Source organism: Nerophis ophidion, linkage group LG03 (assembly GCF_033978795.1).
Source record: "Nerophis ophidion isolate RoL-2023_Sa linkage group LG03, RoL_Noph_v1.0, whole genome shotgun sequence".
NCBI lineage: Eukaryota > Metazoa > Chordata > Actinopteri > Syngnathiformes > Syngnathidae > Nerophis > Nerophis ophidion.
Window position 1 is genome coordinate 12,475,030 of NC_084613.1, and position 15,751 is coordinate 12,490,780.

The 15,751-nt window shown below is 40.6% G+C and overlaps 1 protein-coding gene across 1 annotated transcript in view; it reads right to left on the bottom strand.

Moving 5' to 3' along the window:
• LOC133548686 (uncharacterized protein C3orf20-like) overlaps positions 1 to 15,751 on the bottom strand; it is a 51,162-nt gene that overhangs the window by 12,669 nt on the left and 22,742 nt on the right. Inside the window, exons 6-11 of the mRNA XM_061893657.1 lie at positions 15,720 to 15,751; positions 15,539 to 15,635; positions 12,353 to 12,565; positions 12,138 to 12,287; positions 10,121 to 10,241; positions 7,587 to 7,706 (exon numbers count right to left, since the gene is read on the bottom strand). The exon at positions 15,720 to 15,751 is cut by the window's right edge and continues 19 nt beyond it. Of these exons, the coding sequence (XP_061749641.1) occupies positions 7,587 to 7,706; positions 10,121 to 10,241; positions 12,138 to 12,287; positions 12,353 to 12,565; positions 15,539 to 15,635; positions 15,720 to 15,751 (733 nt within the window). The remainder of the gene's footprint in view (positions 1 to 7,586; positions 7,707 to 10,120; positions 10,242 to 12,137; positions 12,288 to 12,352; positions 12,566 to 15,538; positions 15,636 to 15,719) is intronic.

Consider the following 15,751-nt stretch of genomic DNA (forward strand, 5'->3'; position numbering starts at 1 on the left):
GGTGAACATCGTTTTGTCCTACTATTGTCGGCGGTTATTGAACTCACCATACGAACCTCTTCTTTGAACTGTTTTACGGCCTTTTCTGTGAACTGTTTACGACCCCGTCCCTTTGGAAGCAGCTGTTGACATGTGGTCAGAGAAAGTCCAAATAAATGAGGAGGCATACATTCTTTCGCCAGAGCGCAAGTGACACTGTAAGACGTTACAGGTCGACACGTTTCTCCTCAAATTGAGCAAAATTGAATTCTGTCTCTGTTTGATTCTTTTCTTCTTATCCTGTTTAATAGATGTCATCAGTGTTTGAACCTGACAATAAACAGATGAATTTTGGTGAAGAACACCATATGTGTACAGTTTTCTCACAGTATACAATTACTTTGTGGACGTCGTCTGCTCCACACAGTAAGTCTTTGCTGTAGTCCAGCATTCTGTTTTTGTTTACTTTGCAGCCAGTTCGATTTTAGTTTAGTTTTGCGTAGCCATCCGTAAGTTCAATGCCTTTTGTTAGCGTCTTTTGTCTTTTGATTATTTTTTGGTTTAAGCGTTCGATACCTTTTTTACCTGCCCTCTGCCTCCCGCTGTCGTCTGCATATTTTGATAAGGACAAACCATGTTACCGACATCTACAGAGCAATTAGCTACCTACTGCCACCTACTGATTACATGGGTACTTTAGATTGGGGGGAAAAAAATACTTTTTTTATTTAGTATGTTTTTTTGTTTGAGGAAAAACATGACACAAGTGTTAGAAAGCCCACTGTTTAATATGTTTCTGTGTATGCTTCATTGATTTGGTGAACATCGTTTTGTCCTACTGTTGTCAGCGGTTCTTGAACTCACCATACGAACCTCTTCTTTGAATTGTTTTACGGCCTTTTCTGTGAACTGTTTACGACCCCGTCCCTTTGGAAGCGGCATGTGGTCAGAGAAAGTCCAAATAAATGAGGAGGCATACATTCATTCGCCAGAGCGCGGGTGACACTGTATGAGGTTACAGGTCGACACGTTTCTCCTCAAATTGAGCAAAATTGAATTCTGTCTCTGTTTGATTCTTTGCTTCTTGTCCTGTTTAATTGATGTCATCAGTGTTTTTGAACCTGACAATAAACAGATGAATTTTGGTGAAGAACACCATATGTGTACGGTTTTCTCAAAGTATACAATTACTTTGTGGACGTCGTCTGCTCCACACAGTAAGTCTTTGCTGTAGTCCAGCATTCTGTTTTTGTTTACTTTGCAGCCAGCTCAATTTTAGTTTAGTTTTGCGTAGCCATCCGTAAGTTCAATGCCTTTTGTTAGCGTCTTTTGTCTTTTGTTTCTTTTTTGGTTTAAGCGTTCGATACCTTTTTTACCTGCAATCTGCCTCCCGCTGTCATCTGCATATTGTGATGACGACAAACCATGTTACTGACATCTACAAAGCAATTAGCTACCTGCTGCCACCTACTGATTACATGGGTACTTTAGATTGGGGGGAAAAAATACTGTTTTACGACTTTTTCTGTGAACTGTTTAAGACCCCGTCCCTTTGGAAGCGGCATGTGGTCAGAAAAAGTCCAAATAAATGAGGAGGCATATTTTCTTTCGCCAGAGCGCGGGTGACACTGTAAGGTTACAGGTCGACGCCTTTCTCCTCAAATTGAGCAAAATTGAATTATGTCTCTGTTTGATTCTTTGCTTCTTGTCCCGTTAAATAGATGTCATCAGTGTTTGAACCTGACAATAAACATATGAACTTTGGTATAGAACACCATATGTGTACGGTTTTCCTCAAAGTATACAATTACTTTGTGGACGTCGTCTGCTCCACACAGTAAGTCTTTGCTGTAGTCCAGCATTCTGTTTTTGTTTACTTTGCAGCCAGTTAAATTTTAGTTTAGTTTTGCGTAGCCATCCCTAAGTTCAATGCCTTTTATTAGCGTCCCTTGACGAGAGTTTGAACAGTCCCATCAGAATTATATTTTTTTCCCCCTACGAGGCATATTTTTTGCGTTGAAAAAATGAGGAGGCACACCACCAGCAGAAATCATTACAAACAAAACTCAGTTGACAGTAAAAAGTCGCAATTGTTGGATATGAATTCAAACCATAACCAAGCATTGCATCAATATAGCTCTTGTCTCAAAGTAGGTGTACTGTCACCACCTGTCACATCACCCTCTGACTTATTTTTTAGTTTTTTGCTTGTCTTGCGCTCTTATTTTGCTGACTTTTTCGCTATTTTTGGTATTTTCCTGTTGCAATTTCTGGTCTCCCTTTGAGTGATATTTCCCGCATCGACTTTGTTTTAGCGATCAAGAATATTTCAGTTGTTTTAATCCTTCTTTGCGGGGACATTGTTGATTGTCATGTCATGTTCGGATGTACATTGTGTTCCACACGCTGTAAGTCTTTGCTGTCGTCCAGCATTCTGTTTTTGTTTACTATGTAGCCAGTTCAGTTTTAGTTTCCTTCTGCCTAGCCTTCCCTAAGGTTCAATGCCTTTTCTTAGAGGCACTCACCTTTTGTTTATTTCTGGTTTAAGCATTAGACACCTTTTTACCTGCACCCTGCCTCCCGCTGTTTACGACATCTACATAGCAATTAGCTACCTACTGCCACCTACTGATATTGAAGAGTATTACATGGTTACTCTGCCGAGCTCTAGACAGCACCGACACTAAACAACAACACATAATTTGCAGACTATAATTACTGGTTTGCAAAAATTGTTTTTAACTCAAATCGGTGAATTTAGTTCAGGGGTCTGAGACACGCGGCCCGTGAGACTTTATTTTTCGGCCCCCACTTTAATATGAAAGTTTAATGTCAGTGCGGCCCGCGAGTTTTATTTGAATGGCGCTTGACAGCGTTGTGTTATTTGGATCCAAAATGGTTCTTTCAACGTTCTGGGTTGCCTACCCCTGCATTAGTGGAAAAGCGGCAAATGAGTGAAAGCGACAGAGACGTTGCCATGGAGACGGAGGTTTTCTTACGTGCCCGGTTGCAGTCACACCGTGACACCTGTCCGTCAGTAATAACAGTCCCCGATAACCTAGACCAGGGGTAGGTAACCTATGGCTTTAGAGGCAGATGTGGCTCTTTTGATGACTGCATCTGGCTCTCAGATAAACCTTAGCTGACATTGCTTAACACGATAAGGAATGAATAATTCTGCTGGTAATCACAGTGTTAAAAATAACGTTCAAATTATAAAACATTCTCATGCATTTTAATCCAAACATTCATTTTTTATCACACTTGTTCAAGAGGTCGCATTAATGGTAAGAAGCATTATATTTATTATTGGTTAACTTTAGAATAACAATGTTATTAAAAAGAATAAGTGAAGTGAATTATATAGCGCTTTTTCTCTAGTGACTCAAAGTGCTTTACATAGTGAAACCCAATATCTATTTTTTACATTTAAACCAGTGTGAGTGGCACTGGGAGCAAGTGGGTAGAGTGTCTTGCCCATGGACACAACGGCAGTGACGTGGATGGCGGAAGCGGGGATTAAACCTGCAACCCTCAAGTTACTGGCACGGCCGTTCTACCAACCGAGCTATACCGCCCCAACTTATTATACCCTAAAAGTGTTGGTCTTACGTAAAAATGCACGCATTTAGTTGTATTCAGTGTTTAAAAATATTATATGGCTTTCACAGAAATACATTTTGAAATATTTGGCTTTCATGGCTCTCTCAGCCAAAAAGGTTCCCGACCCCTGCCCTAGACGAATTCAAACCATTATTTGTTTTTGTTAATTGTTTAACTTGCATTGCATCACACGATAAAAACTACATATATTTCTGTATGACGCCGGATAACCCATTTTTGCGCCCGCTATCCAGGTACTTTTGCGGCTATTATGCGCCGACTGCCGTGTTTCTGTAGGGAGGAAAAGCGGAACGACTCACATTGCGTAAATACACATTATTGTCCGTGCGTCGGCTAAATACAAATATATTCCACAGCCCCAAACATGTCTTTTTCAAAGCCTGCAGTGAAGAGAAGGGTTAGTGATGTGCAAAGACAATTCCAGGAAAAGTGGGAGATGCAGTATGTTTGTTGAGCACCCCGACGTGTTTTATTTGCACAGAGAAAGTTGCGGCTGCACAAGGGATACAATTTGAAACGTCATCATACAACTAGACTTGCTGAGGAGTATGCAAACATTTTTTTTTTAAGAAATCTTTTCTCGCGGCCCAGCCTCACCCAAGACGCTGCGTCCAGTGGCCCCCGGGTAAATTGAGTTTGAGACCCCTGATTTAGATAATCTCCCACGGCACACCAGACTGTATATTGCGGCACAGTGGTTGAAAAAACACTGTCCTCCAGGGTGTTGAATGAGATGGACACACACGCTTTATCAGTACCATGCTTCTACAAAATTGTGCTTATTGCACTGCAAAAACTGAAATCTAAGTAAGATTAAATATCTCAAATAAGGCTGATATTTGCTTATTTTCTGTCTGATAAGATAATTCTTCTCACTAAACTGATTTTATGTTAGTGTTTTACTTGTTTTAAGTGTCCTAAATCAGTGGTCCCCAACCACCGGGCCGCGGCAGAAGAATTTTTATAAATTTGTATTAAAAAAGTAAAAAATAAATAAAAAATAAAAAATAAAAAATTTAGTTTTTTTTTATTAAATCAACATAAAAAACACAATATACACTTACAATTAGTGCACCGACCACAAAAACCTCCCTTTTTCATGACAAAAACGTCCCTTTTTCATGACAAAGAAAAAAAAAAAAAAGGACATCCTACCCCCCCACCCGGGCCGCGGGACAAATTATTAAGCGTTGACCGGTCCGCGGATACAAAAAGGTTGGGGACCACTGTCCTAAATGATCTCAGTAAGATATTACCGCTTGTTGCTGAGATTTTATGACCTATATTGACTAAACATGCTTGAAACTAGAATATCAACTCTTGCAAAGCTGTGTCATCAACACTCACAAGTATAAAACTACTTTTTTAAAGTAAATAATTTCTTATTTCAAGCATGAAAAAATAAAAATCATGACTTTGACACAATGTTGTCTCATAATTAAAACGGATGACAGCCAAATGGACTTTGCTCTTTTATTTTCAATGAAACAATAGAAAATACGTATTCGTATAATAGTGCAGTTGGCAAAGTACAGCAAAGGGACAGTTAATATTTAAACATTTAACATTTCAAACAATTTTGAACAGAAATAGCTCATGCTCGTTCAGATAAATTCTTCAAAATTACAAAAAAGAGAAATTTTGACCGGGGAGGCCGGGCTGTATATATGCGTAGTAATTGACTGAAAGAGCACACACTTGGCGCGATGATGTCATGTTGTCGATGGAAAAATGCATTTTTAGACAATATGATTTGCCCAAGCGGCTAGGAGACCCTGAGAGTAACAAGCACTTGTCTTGTTGCCTTTCCATTAAGAACAATAAATAAGTTTTTAGTATAAGTAAATGTAATGCCAGGCGCATATTACTATGTCAAGATAATGGCAGTAGCATTTACTTCATTTAAGAATATTTTTCATCATATTGCGCAAAAAGGTCTCTTTTTTTTTCCTACCAAGAAAAGTGCGCTTGTTATTCGTGAGAATATATCTATTTTAAGGTAGTTTTGGGTTCATTGAAGTTAGCTAATTTTACTTGTTTCGGAAAGTCTTGTTCGATTGGTAGATAAATGTGCTTAGTTCAAATAAAATACCCCTCATTTTTGTACAAACCCCGTTTCCATATGAGTTGGGGAATTGTGTTAGATGTAAATATAAACGGAATACAATGATTTGCAAATCCTTTTCAACACATATTCAGTTGAATATGCTACAAAGACAACATATTTGATGTTCAAACTGATAAAAAATTATTATTTTTTTGCAACTAATCATTAACTTTAGAATTTGATGCCAGCAACACGTGACAGAGAAGTTGGGAAAGGTGGCAATAAATACTGGTAAAGTTGAGGAATGCTCATCAAACACTTATTTGGAAAATCCCACAGGTGTACAGGCTAATTGGGAACAGGTGGGTGCCATGATTGGGTATAAAAACAGCTTCCCAAAAAATGCTGAGTTTTTCACAAGAAACGAACAACGTTTCTCAAAGTGCAATTGCAAGAAATTTAGGGATTTCAACATCTACGGTCCATAATATCATCAAAAGGTTCAGAGAAATCACTCCACGTACGCGGCATGGCCGGAAACCAACATTGAATGACCGTGACCTTCGATCCCTCAGATGGCACTGTATAAAAAAACGAAATCAATCTCTAAAGGATATCACCACATGGGCTCAGGAACACTTCAGAAAACCACTGTCACTAAATACAGTTAGTCGCTACATCTGTAAGTGCAAGTTAAAACTCTACTATGCAAAGCGAAAGCAATTTATCAACAACATCCAGAAACGCCGCCGGCTTCTGTGGTGTTGTGTGGTCTGACGAGTCCACATTTCAAATTGTTTTTGGAAATATTCCACATTGTGTCATCCGGACCAAAGGGGAAGTGAACCATCCAGACTGTTATCGACGCAAAGTTCAAAAGCCAGCATCTGTGATGGTATGGGGATGCATTAGTGCCCAAGGCATGGGTAACTTACACATCTGTGAAGGCACCATTAATGCTGAAAGGTACATACAGGTTTTAAAACAACATATGCTGCCATCTAAGCGCCGTCTTTTTCATGGACGCCCCTGCTTATTTCAGCAAGACAATGCCAAGCCACATTCAGCACGTGTTACAACAGCGTGGCTTTGTAAAAAAAGAGTGCGGGTACTTTCCTGGCCCGCCTGCAGTCCAGACCTGTCTCCCATCGAAAACGTGTGGCGCATTATGAAGCGTAAAATACGACAGCGGAGACCCCGGACTGTTGAACGACTGAAGCTCTACATAAAACAAAAATGGGAAAGAATTCCACTTTCAAAGCTTCAACAATTAGTTTCCTCAGTTCCCAAACGTTTATTGAGTGTTGTTAAAAGAAAAGGTGATGTAACACAATGGTGAACATGCCCTTTCCCAACTACTTTGGCACGTGTTGCAGCCATGAAATTCTAAGTTGATTATTATTTGCAAAAAAAAATATGAAGTTTATGAGTTTGAACATCAAATATGTTGTCTTTGTAGTGCATTCAACTGGATATGGGCTGAAAAGGATTTGCAAATCATTATATTTACATCCAACACAATTTCCCAACTCCTGTGGAAACGGGGCTTGTATTTTTTTTTCTTGTTTTTGAACACTGACTTTTTGCAGTGTGTAGCCATTCATCTTGACGTCCTTGTGTGTATTTATGACACACACAAAAAAATCGGCACAAATTGTTGAATTTTTGTTTATTCCTGAGTTTTTGGTTTTTTTTGGAACGTTGCCTATCGTTCACAATTAGTATGAGAGACAAGAAGACAATAGGTTTTGTTTTTTTCACGCTTTCTAAAGTAAAAATCGTCTGGTTCTTGGTGGCTCGCAATGCAGCTAATTGGAGTAATTGTTATAAGACGCACATTTTCACGATGCTGGTAAATTCCTGGTATTAATATAAAATCCCCCCTTCCAAAAAAAACTCATTCAAATCAGAGTGGTTACATAATCGTGATGCTCACCGGCTCCTTGGCGAGGTAAGGGACAGCAGTGAGCGGGAGCAGAACTTTCTGCTTGTCACACTTGAAGCAGAGCACGGCCGACGTGCCGCTGTGCAGCTGCACGGAGATTCCCTTCGACACCTGCAGGAAGCGCAGTCACGTTTAATCCACTTGCAAAAAATGACACAAATCATATAAAAAGGCGGCATGATTTGACGCACCCGTCCCGATCCATCATAAATATATCATGCTGTGACGAGATCCTGCCAGGTTTCTTTTTTTTTAAATGATAAATCTTGTCACTGATAATGTCTTCCAGCCACCTTTATTGTGTGCAAAATGAAGAAAACTGAAAGCTGCTACAGTTAAAAAGGTGCCATATGTAATAATGTGGCCAGAAATGGTACTGCGATCGCGGTCAGAATTCTGGAGTCCCCCTCCCCCTCTCCCTGACTGAAGTTGCCAGATACGCCGCCGAATCCAACTGGATGGACTGGGCTACTAGATAGATCGGACCTGGGCAAATTAAGGCCACATGCGGCCCGTTAAGCTTTTCAATCTGGCCCGCCGGGCATTCCCAAATAATTTTAAAGGCCTAATGAAATGAGATTTTCTTATTTAAACGGGGATAGCAGGTCCATTCTATGTGTCATACTTGATCATTTCGCGATATTGCCATATTTTTGCTGAAATTATTTAGTAGAGAACATCGACGATAAAGTTTGCAACTTTTGGTGGCTAATCAAAAAGCCTTGGCTGTACCGGAAGTAGCAGACGATGTGCGCGTGACGTCACGGGTTGTGTAGCTCCTCACATCTGCACATTGTTTACAATCATGGCCACCAGCAGCCAGAGCGATTCGGATCGAGAAAGCGTCGATTTCCCCATTATTTGAGCGAGGATGAAATATTCGTGGATGAGGAAAGTGAGAGTGAAGGACTAGAAAAAACAAACAAAAAAAAAACTAGACGGCAGAGCGATTCAGATGTTATTAAACAAATGTATTAGGATAATTCTGAAAAATCCCTTATCTGCTTATTGTGTTACTAGTGTTTTAGGGAGATTATACAGTCGTACCTGTACAACCTGAAAGTCGGAAGGGTGTGGCCACGGGTGTGGTAACCGCCAGTGTCTCAAAGGGAAGCCACATTCCTCAACAAGGCAAAGGCAGCAGGAGGGGCCGGGCTGAGATTTATTATTTTTTTGCCCTCCTCCACGGTGGAAGCATCCGACGGTCGGGGGCGGCAGGTGGGAGGAGGCAAGAGAGTCAGCAACTGCCTCTTTGACTGGTGCAGGAGAAACGACGCAAGCTCTCCGCTCATGTCTACGGTAAGAGCAGACTTACCATTTTATCACCGAAACCTGCCGGTTGACTTGTGTTAGGGAACCATGTCCGCTTGACCGCTCTGTTCCATAGTAAAGCTTCACCGTCATCTTTCGGGAATGTAAACAAGGAAACACCGGCTGTGTTTGTGTTGGTAAAGGCGGCCGCAATACACAGCTTCCCCACCTACATCTTTCAAAAAAAACTAAACAAAATTGTAGCTCGTTGAGCAACAATCGTGTTCTCATGTATAGTTTTTACTAATTTTTACTAATTGGCTCCTATTTAGTTTGCACTTTGTCTGTGTTATTATTACTATTATTACAAACCCTGTTTCCATATGAGTTGGGAAATTGTGTTAGATGTGAATATAAACCGAATACAATGATTTGCAAATCCTTTTTAACGCATACTCAGTTGAATGCACTACAAAGACAAGATATTTGATGTTCAAACTCATAAACTTTTTTGTTTTTTTTGCAAATAATAATGAACTTAAAATTTCATGGCTGCAACACGTGCCAAAGTAGTTGGGAAAGGGCATGTTCACCACTGTGTTACATCACCTTTTCTTTTAACAACACTCAATAAACGTTTGGGAACTGAGGAAACTAATTGTTGAAGCTTTGAAAGTGGAATTCTTTCCCATTTTTGTTTTATGTAGAGATTCAGTCGTTCAACAGTCCGGGGTCTCCGCTGTCGTATTTTACGCTTCTTAGTGCGCCACACATTTTCCATGGGAGACAGGTCTGGACTGCAGGTGGGCTAGGAAAGTACCCGCACTCTTTTTTTTACGAAGCCACGCTGTTGTAACACGTGCTGAATGTGGCTTGGCATTGTCTTGCATTCAATTGAATATGGGTTGAAAAGGATTTGCAAATCATTGTATTCCGTTTATATTTACATCCAACACAATTTCCCAACTTATATGGAAACGGGGTTTGTATATATATATATATATATATATATATATATATATATATATATATATATACATATATACATACATACCAGCTTTGTTAGACAAGAATCGCAATTCATTCGAAAATCTATTTTTTTGGACACCCCTAATAAAAATATTTGATTTATAAGTAATAATCCTACCTCGCAGAAACTGAAGTAGGATGAGGGCGGCACAATTATATGCAAAACACGTTATCATTATATCGCAGCTTATGCTGTTATACCGCGTGTGTGTATTACAATCTGAAGATGGGGTACCTAACGTCACCTTTACAACAATCTTCTCCTGCACGTCGTCGTCCAACTTCCAGCTCCACTCCTGCTTCATGTTGCCGTTGCGGTCGCAGATGAACCCACCCAGCTGGTCCCACACGGCTGTGATGGCGGAACTGCAAGGAGGGAATTCAATGTCCGGTTTAGTACTACATCAAGCTGTTTGTTTACATGCTTTTTTTGTAAAAACCTTCACATGTTGCACAATGAGATGTAAGCATGGGATCATGTGTACATTCCTGTCATTTTCTGTTTGTAAAATATATATTTTTTATAAGTATTTATTTAACTTCTAAAGGCCCAAGCTGTTTGTTTACATGCTTTTTTCAATTTCTCTTTGCTAATAGAACCTATTGGACCCTAATTACAATCTTTTTATATGATGTACTTATTTAGTCCATGAGTACACAAACGTGTACGTCATGTTTAGTGACATGCTAATTCTTATTTTTACACTTTCCTCCTCCCCAAATTCCTTTGTATATAATACTTTTCTGACACCACCAGATGGCAGTATAAGTGTCCACATAAGTGGCCATAAGACCCCAATTCAGTAGTGTACACAATTTTGGAAATAAGAGCTAAAAGGTTTTGTCCACGCATGTGGCCACCAAGGCCTCTGGATTAATATAGTAACAGCATTTCATGATTAATATTTACGAATTAAGATTATTAATAAATGACGGTAGAAAAAGCACACATTTCATTAAAAAATTGACCATCGGCAGTGTGCCTTATAATCCGAATTTCCCAATGGTCCGGAAAATACGTTACTAGCATTGTATGTCTGGGTGGGGGGTCTTGCTTTGGAAATAATTTGTACCCCTTTCAGATACCACATTTGGTTCCCATGAAAACATTCACATGTTGCACAATGAGATGTAAACATGGGATCATGTGTACATCCCTTTCATTTTCTGTTTGTAAAATATAAATTTTTATTAGTATTTATCTAACCTCTTAAGGCCCAGGCTGTTTGTTTACATGCTTTTTTTTTATTTCTCTTTGCTATTTGGGCTTATTGGACCCTAGTTACAATAAAAACTAAGAATCATCTTTTTATTTTGATGTACTTAGTCCGTAAGTACACAAACGTGTATGTCATGTTTAGTGACATGCTATTTCTTATTTTGGCACTTTTTTCCCCCAAATTCCATTGTGTGTTCTACCCTTCTGACACCACCAGATGGCAGTAAAAGTGCCCACATAAGTGGCCATAAGACCCCGATTCAGTAGTGTACACAATTTTGGAAATACGAGCTAAAAGGTGTTGTCCACGCATGTGGCCACTAAGGCCTTTAGATTAATATAATAACAGCATTTCATGATTGATAATTATGAATTAAGATTCTTAATAAATGACAGTAGAAAAAGCACACATTTGATAAAAAACAGACCATTCATCAGTAGTGCGGCTTATAATTCGGTGCGCCCTATAGTACAGAAAATACTTTACTGGTATTGTATGTCTGGGTGTGGGGTACTGTTTTGGAAATCATTTGCACCCCTTTCAGATATCGCATTTGGTTCCCATGAAAACCTTCACATGTTGCACAATGAGATGTAAGCATGGGATCATGTCATTTTCTGTTTGTAAAATATATATTTTTTTTTATTGTTTTTTTTAACCTTTTAAGGCCCAAGCTGTTCGTTTACATGTTTTTTATTTTTTTACTTATCTTTGCTGTTTGGGCTTATTGGATCCTAATTACAATAAAAAATAAAAATATATATTTTTTTATATATACTTAGTCCATAAGTACACAAACGTGTATGTCATGTTTAGTGACATGCTAATTCTTATTTTTGCACTTTCTCCCCCCAAATTCCATTGTATGTTCTTCTCTTCTGACACCACCAGATGGCAGTATAAGTGTCCACATAAGTGGCCATAAGACCCCAATTCAGTTGTGTACACAATTTTGGAAATAAGAGCTAAAAGGTGCTGTCCACGCATGTGGCCACTAAGGCCTTTAGAGGTATAAAGCGCTGACGTGCATGAGCGGACCCACCTGACAGGGTGTGTGACGTGACCGTGGCCGTACATGGTGATGGAGCACAGGACGATGGGAGCCTTGTTGTCGGTGAAGACGTTGCTGTAGAAGCCTCCGGAGCTCAGACCGGAGTGGCTGTGACACACTGCCATGTTGCCTGATGGGTAGCTGGGGGAGCAGGGTCAAGGGTCAACAGCCATGGCTTCCTAAACAGGATAACTACAAAAGGATACTAAATGAACGAGGTTCCGTCGTTGATCCTGTAATGTAGTTTCCTCCGCGTAGGGCCCCGCTTGGTCCTCTCCGGTACCCCGGGACCCTTGTTGACGTCAGGCTGTGCGTCGGGTTTAGTCGCCCCTTTACTTTCCTCCGCTTCCACCGCTTCGTCCGAGTAGTGACGCAAGATGGGGGATTTGTTTAGTTCCTGCTCGGCGGCCTCCGGGTTTCTACGAGAGGATGGAGACAACTGTATACAAACCCCAAAACCAGTGAAGTTGTCACGTTCTGTAAATGGTAAATAAAAACAGAATACAATGATTTGCTAATCCTTTTCAACTTATATTCAATTGAATAGACCGCAAAGACAAGATATGTAACGTTCAAACTGGGAAACGTTGTTATTTTTTGCAAAAATTTGCTCATTTGGAATTTGATGCCTGCGACATGTTTCAAAAAAGATGGCACAAGTGGCAAAAAAGACAGAGAAAGTTGAGGAACGCTCATCAAACACTTATTTGGAACATACCACAGGTGAACAGGCTGATTGGGAACAGGTGGGTGCCGTGATCGGGTATAAAAGCAGCTTCCAATAAATGCTCAGTCATTCACAAACAAGGATGGGGCGAGGGTCACCACTTTGTGAACAAATTGTCCAACAGTTTAAGAACAACATTTCTCAACCAGCTACTGCAAGGAATTAAGGGATTTCACCATCTACGGTTCGTAATATTATCAAAAGGTTCAGAGAATCTAAAGATATCACTGCACGTAAGCGGCTAAGCCCGTGATCTTCGATCGCTCAGGCGGTACTGCATCAACAAGCGACATCAATCAGTGTGTAAAGGATATCACCACATGGGCTCAGAAACACTTTAGAAAACCACTGTCATTATCAATCAATCAATCAATGTTTACTTATATAGCCCTAAATCACTAGTGTCTCAAAGGGCTGCACAAACCACTACGACATCCTCGGTAGGCCCACATAAGGGCAAGGAAAACTCACACCCAGTGGGACGTCGGTGACAATGATGACTATGAGAACCTTGGAGAGGAGGAAAGCAATGGATGTCGAGCGGGTCTAACATGATACTGTGAAAGTTCAATCCATAATGGATCCAACACAGTCACGAGAGTCCAGTCCAAAGCGGATCCAACACAGCAGCGAGAGTCCCGTTCACAGCGGAATCAGCAGGAAACCATACCAAGCGGAGGCGTAATAAAGGATTAGATTTATATCGCGCTTTTCTATTGTTAGATACTCAAAGCGCTCACAGAGAAGTGGGAACCCATCATTCATGATAAGCTACATTTGTAGCCACAGCTGCCCTGGGGTAGACTGACGGAAGCCTGGCTGCCAGTTTGTGCCAACGGCCCCTCCGACCACCACCAATCATTCATTCATCATTCATTCAACAGTGTGAGTGGCACCGGGGGCAAGGGTGAAGTGTTTGCCCAAGGATACAACGGCAGCGATTTGGATGTTAATAGGTGGGAAGCGAACCCATTACGCCATGCCGCTCCACTTACATCTGTAAGTGCAAGTTAAAACTCTACTATGCAGAGCCAACACCATTTATCAACAACACCCAGAAACGCTGCAGGCTTCGCTGGGCCCGAGCTCATGTAAGATGGACTGATGCAAAGTGGAAAAGTGTTCTGTGGTGTGACGAGTCCACATTTGAAATTGTTTTTGGAAACTGTGGACGTTGTGTCGTCGGGACCAAAGAGGAAAAGAACCATCCGGATTGTACTAGGCGCAAAGTTCGAAACCAAAATCTGTGATGGTATGGGGGTGTATTAGTGCCCAAAACATGGGTAACTTACACACCTGTGAAGGCACCATTAATGCTGAAAGGTACATACAGCTTTTGGAGCAACATACGTTGTCATCCAAGCGACGTCATCATGGACGCCCCTGCTTATTTCAGCAAAACGATGCCAAGCCACGTGTTACAACAGCGTGGCTTCCTAGTAAAAGAGTGCGGGTACTAGACTGGCCTGCCCGTAGTCCAGACCTGTCTCACATTGAAAATGTGGGGCGCATTATGAAGCCTAAAATACCACGACGGAGACCGTTGAACAACTTAAGCTGTACATTAAGCAAGAATGGGAAAGAATTCCGCCTGAAAAGCTTCAAAAATGTGTCTCCTCACTTCCCAAACGTTTACTGAGTGTTGTCAAAAGGAAAGGCCATGTAACACAGTGGTAAAAATGCACCTGTGCCACATTTTTTGCAATGTGTTGCTGCCATTAAATTCTAAGTTAATGATTATTTGCCAAAATACATGACATTTCTCAGTGTGAACTTTAAATATCTTGTCTTTGCAGTCTATTCAATTGAATATTAGTTGAAAAAGATTTACAAAAGTCATTGTATTCTTTTTTTATTTACCATTTACACAACGTGCCAACTTCACTATTTTTGGGTTTTGTGATATACTTCTTACTTTCCTGTTGATTACTGCTGACTTTCCGCTGTACGGTTCTTAAACTTTACAGAGCACTTATTTCTTCTGTTCCTGGTTAGCGCTCTTAGTAAAACATTAGACTGGTCCTCCAGTGATAACGTTACTTGATGATGATACCAAGAAATTACTTATATAGCCCTAAATCACTATTGTCTCAAAGGGCTGCACAAACCACTACGACATCCTCGGTAGGCCCACATAAGGGCAAGGAAAACTCACACCCGCTCGGTTGGTAGAGTGGCCGTGCCAGCAACTTGAGAGTTGCAGGTTCGATTCCCGCTTCCGCCAACCTAGTCACTGCCGTTGTGTCCTTGGGCAAGACACTTTACCCACCTGCTCCCAGTGCCACCCACACTGGTTTGAATGTAACTTAGATATTGGGTTTCACTATGTAAAGCGCTTTGAGTCAATAGAGAAAAAGCGCTATGTAAATATAATTCAATTCAATTCAATTCAAAATGCAGTTTGCTTTCCACAATGAAAGTGATTATTATTCATTTAGTGGAGTGTCTCCACTATGTGTATGGATATACGTAATTAGCAGCAAGCTTGTCAGTTGGGGGACGAAAAACCTCAAAAACATTTCAACCAGAGGGGATATTTGTGTGCTCACATACTTTTTCATGAAAATCGCCCGATACTGGTCGGACAATTTAAATTTTTTTGAAGTTGTATTCCGATAAAAAGAACAAAAATGAATGCGGTAGGTAGGATGGGTCAAGGACTTACTGTGGACTTCTGATGGCCTGCAGCCGCTCCACCACCCATTGACACGTATCCAGCGAAGGACTTTCTCCAGCCAGAGTCAAAGGCGAAACAAAACAACCTGAACACATTAAAAAAAAAACATGGAGGCTCAAGATTACAAGTCCAATTCAGGCGGACAGCCAAGTCAGAAACTCATCTTCACCTAGATCTTGGGTGGAGCTGGAGTCTCTGGCC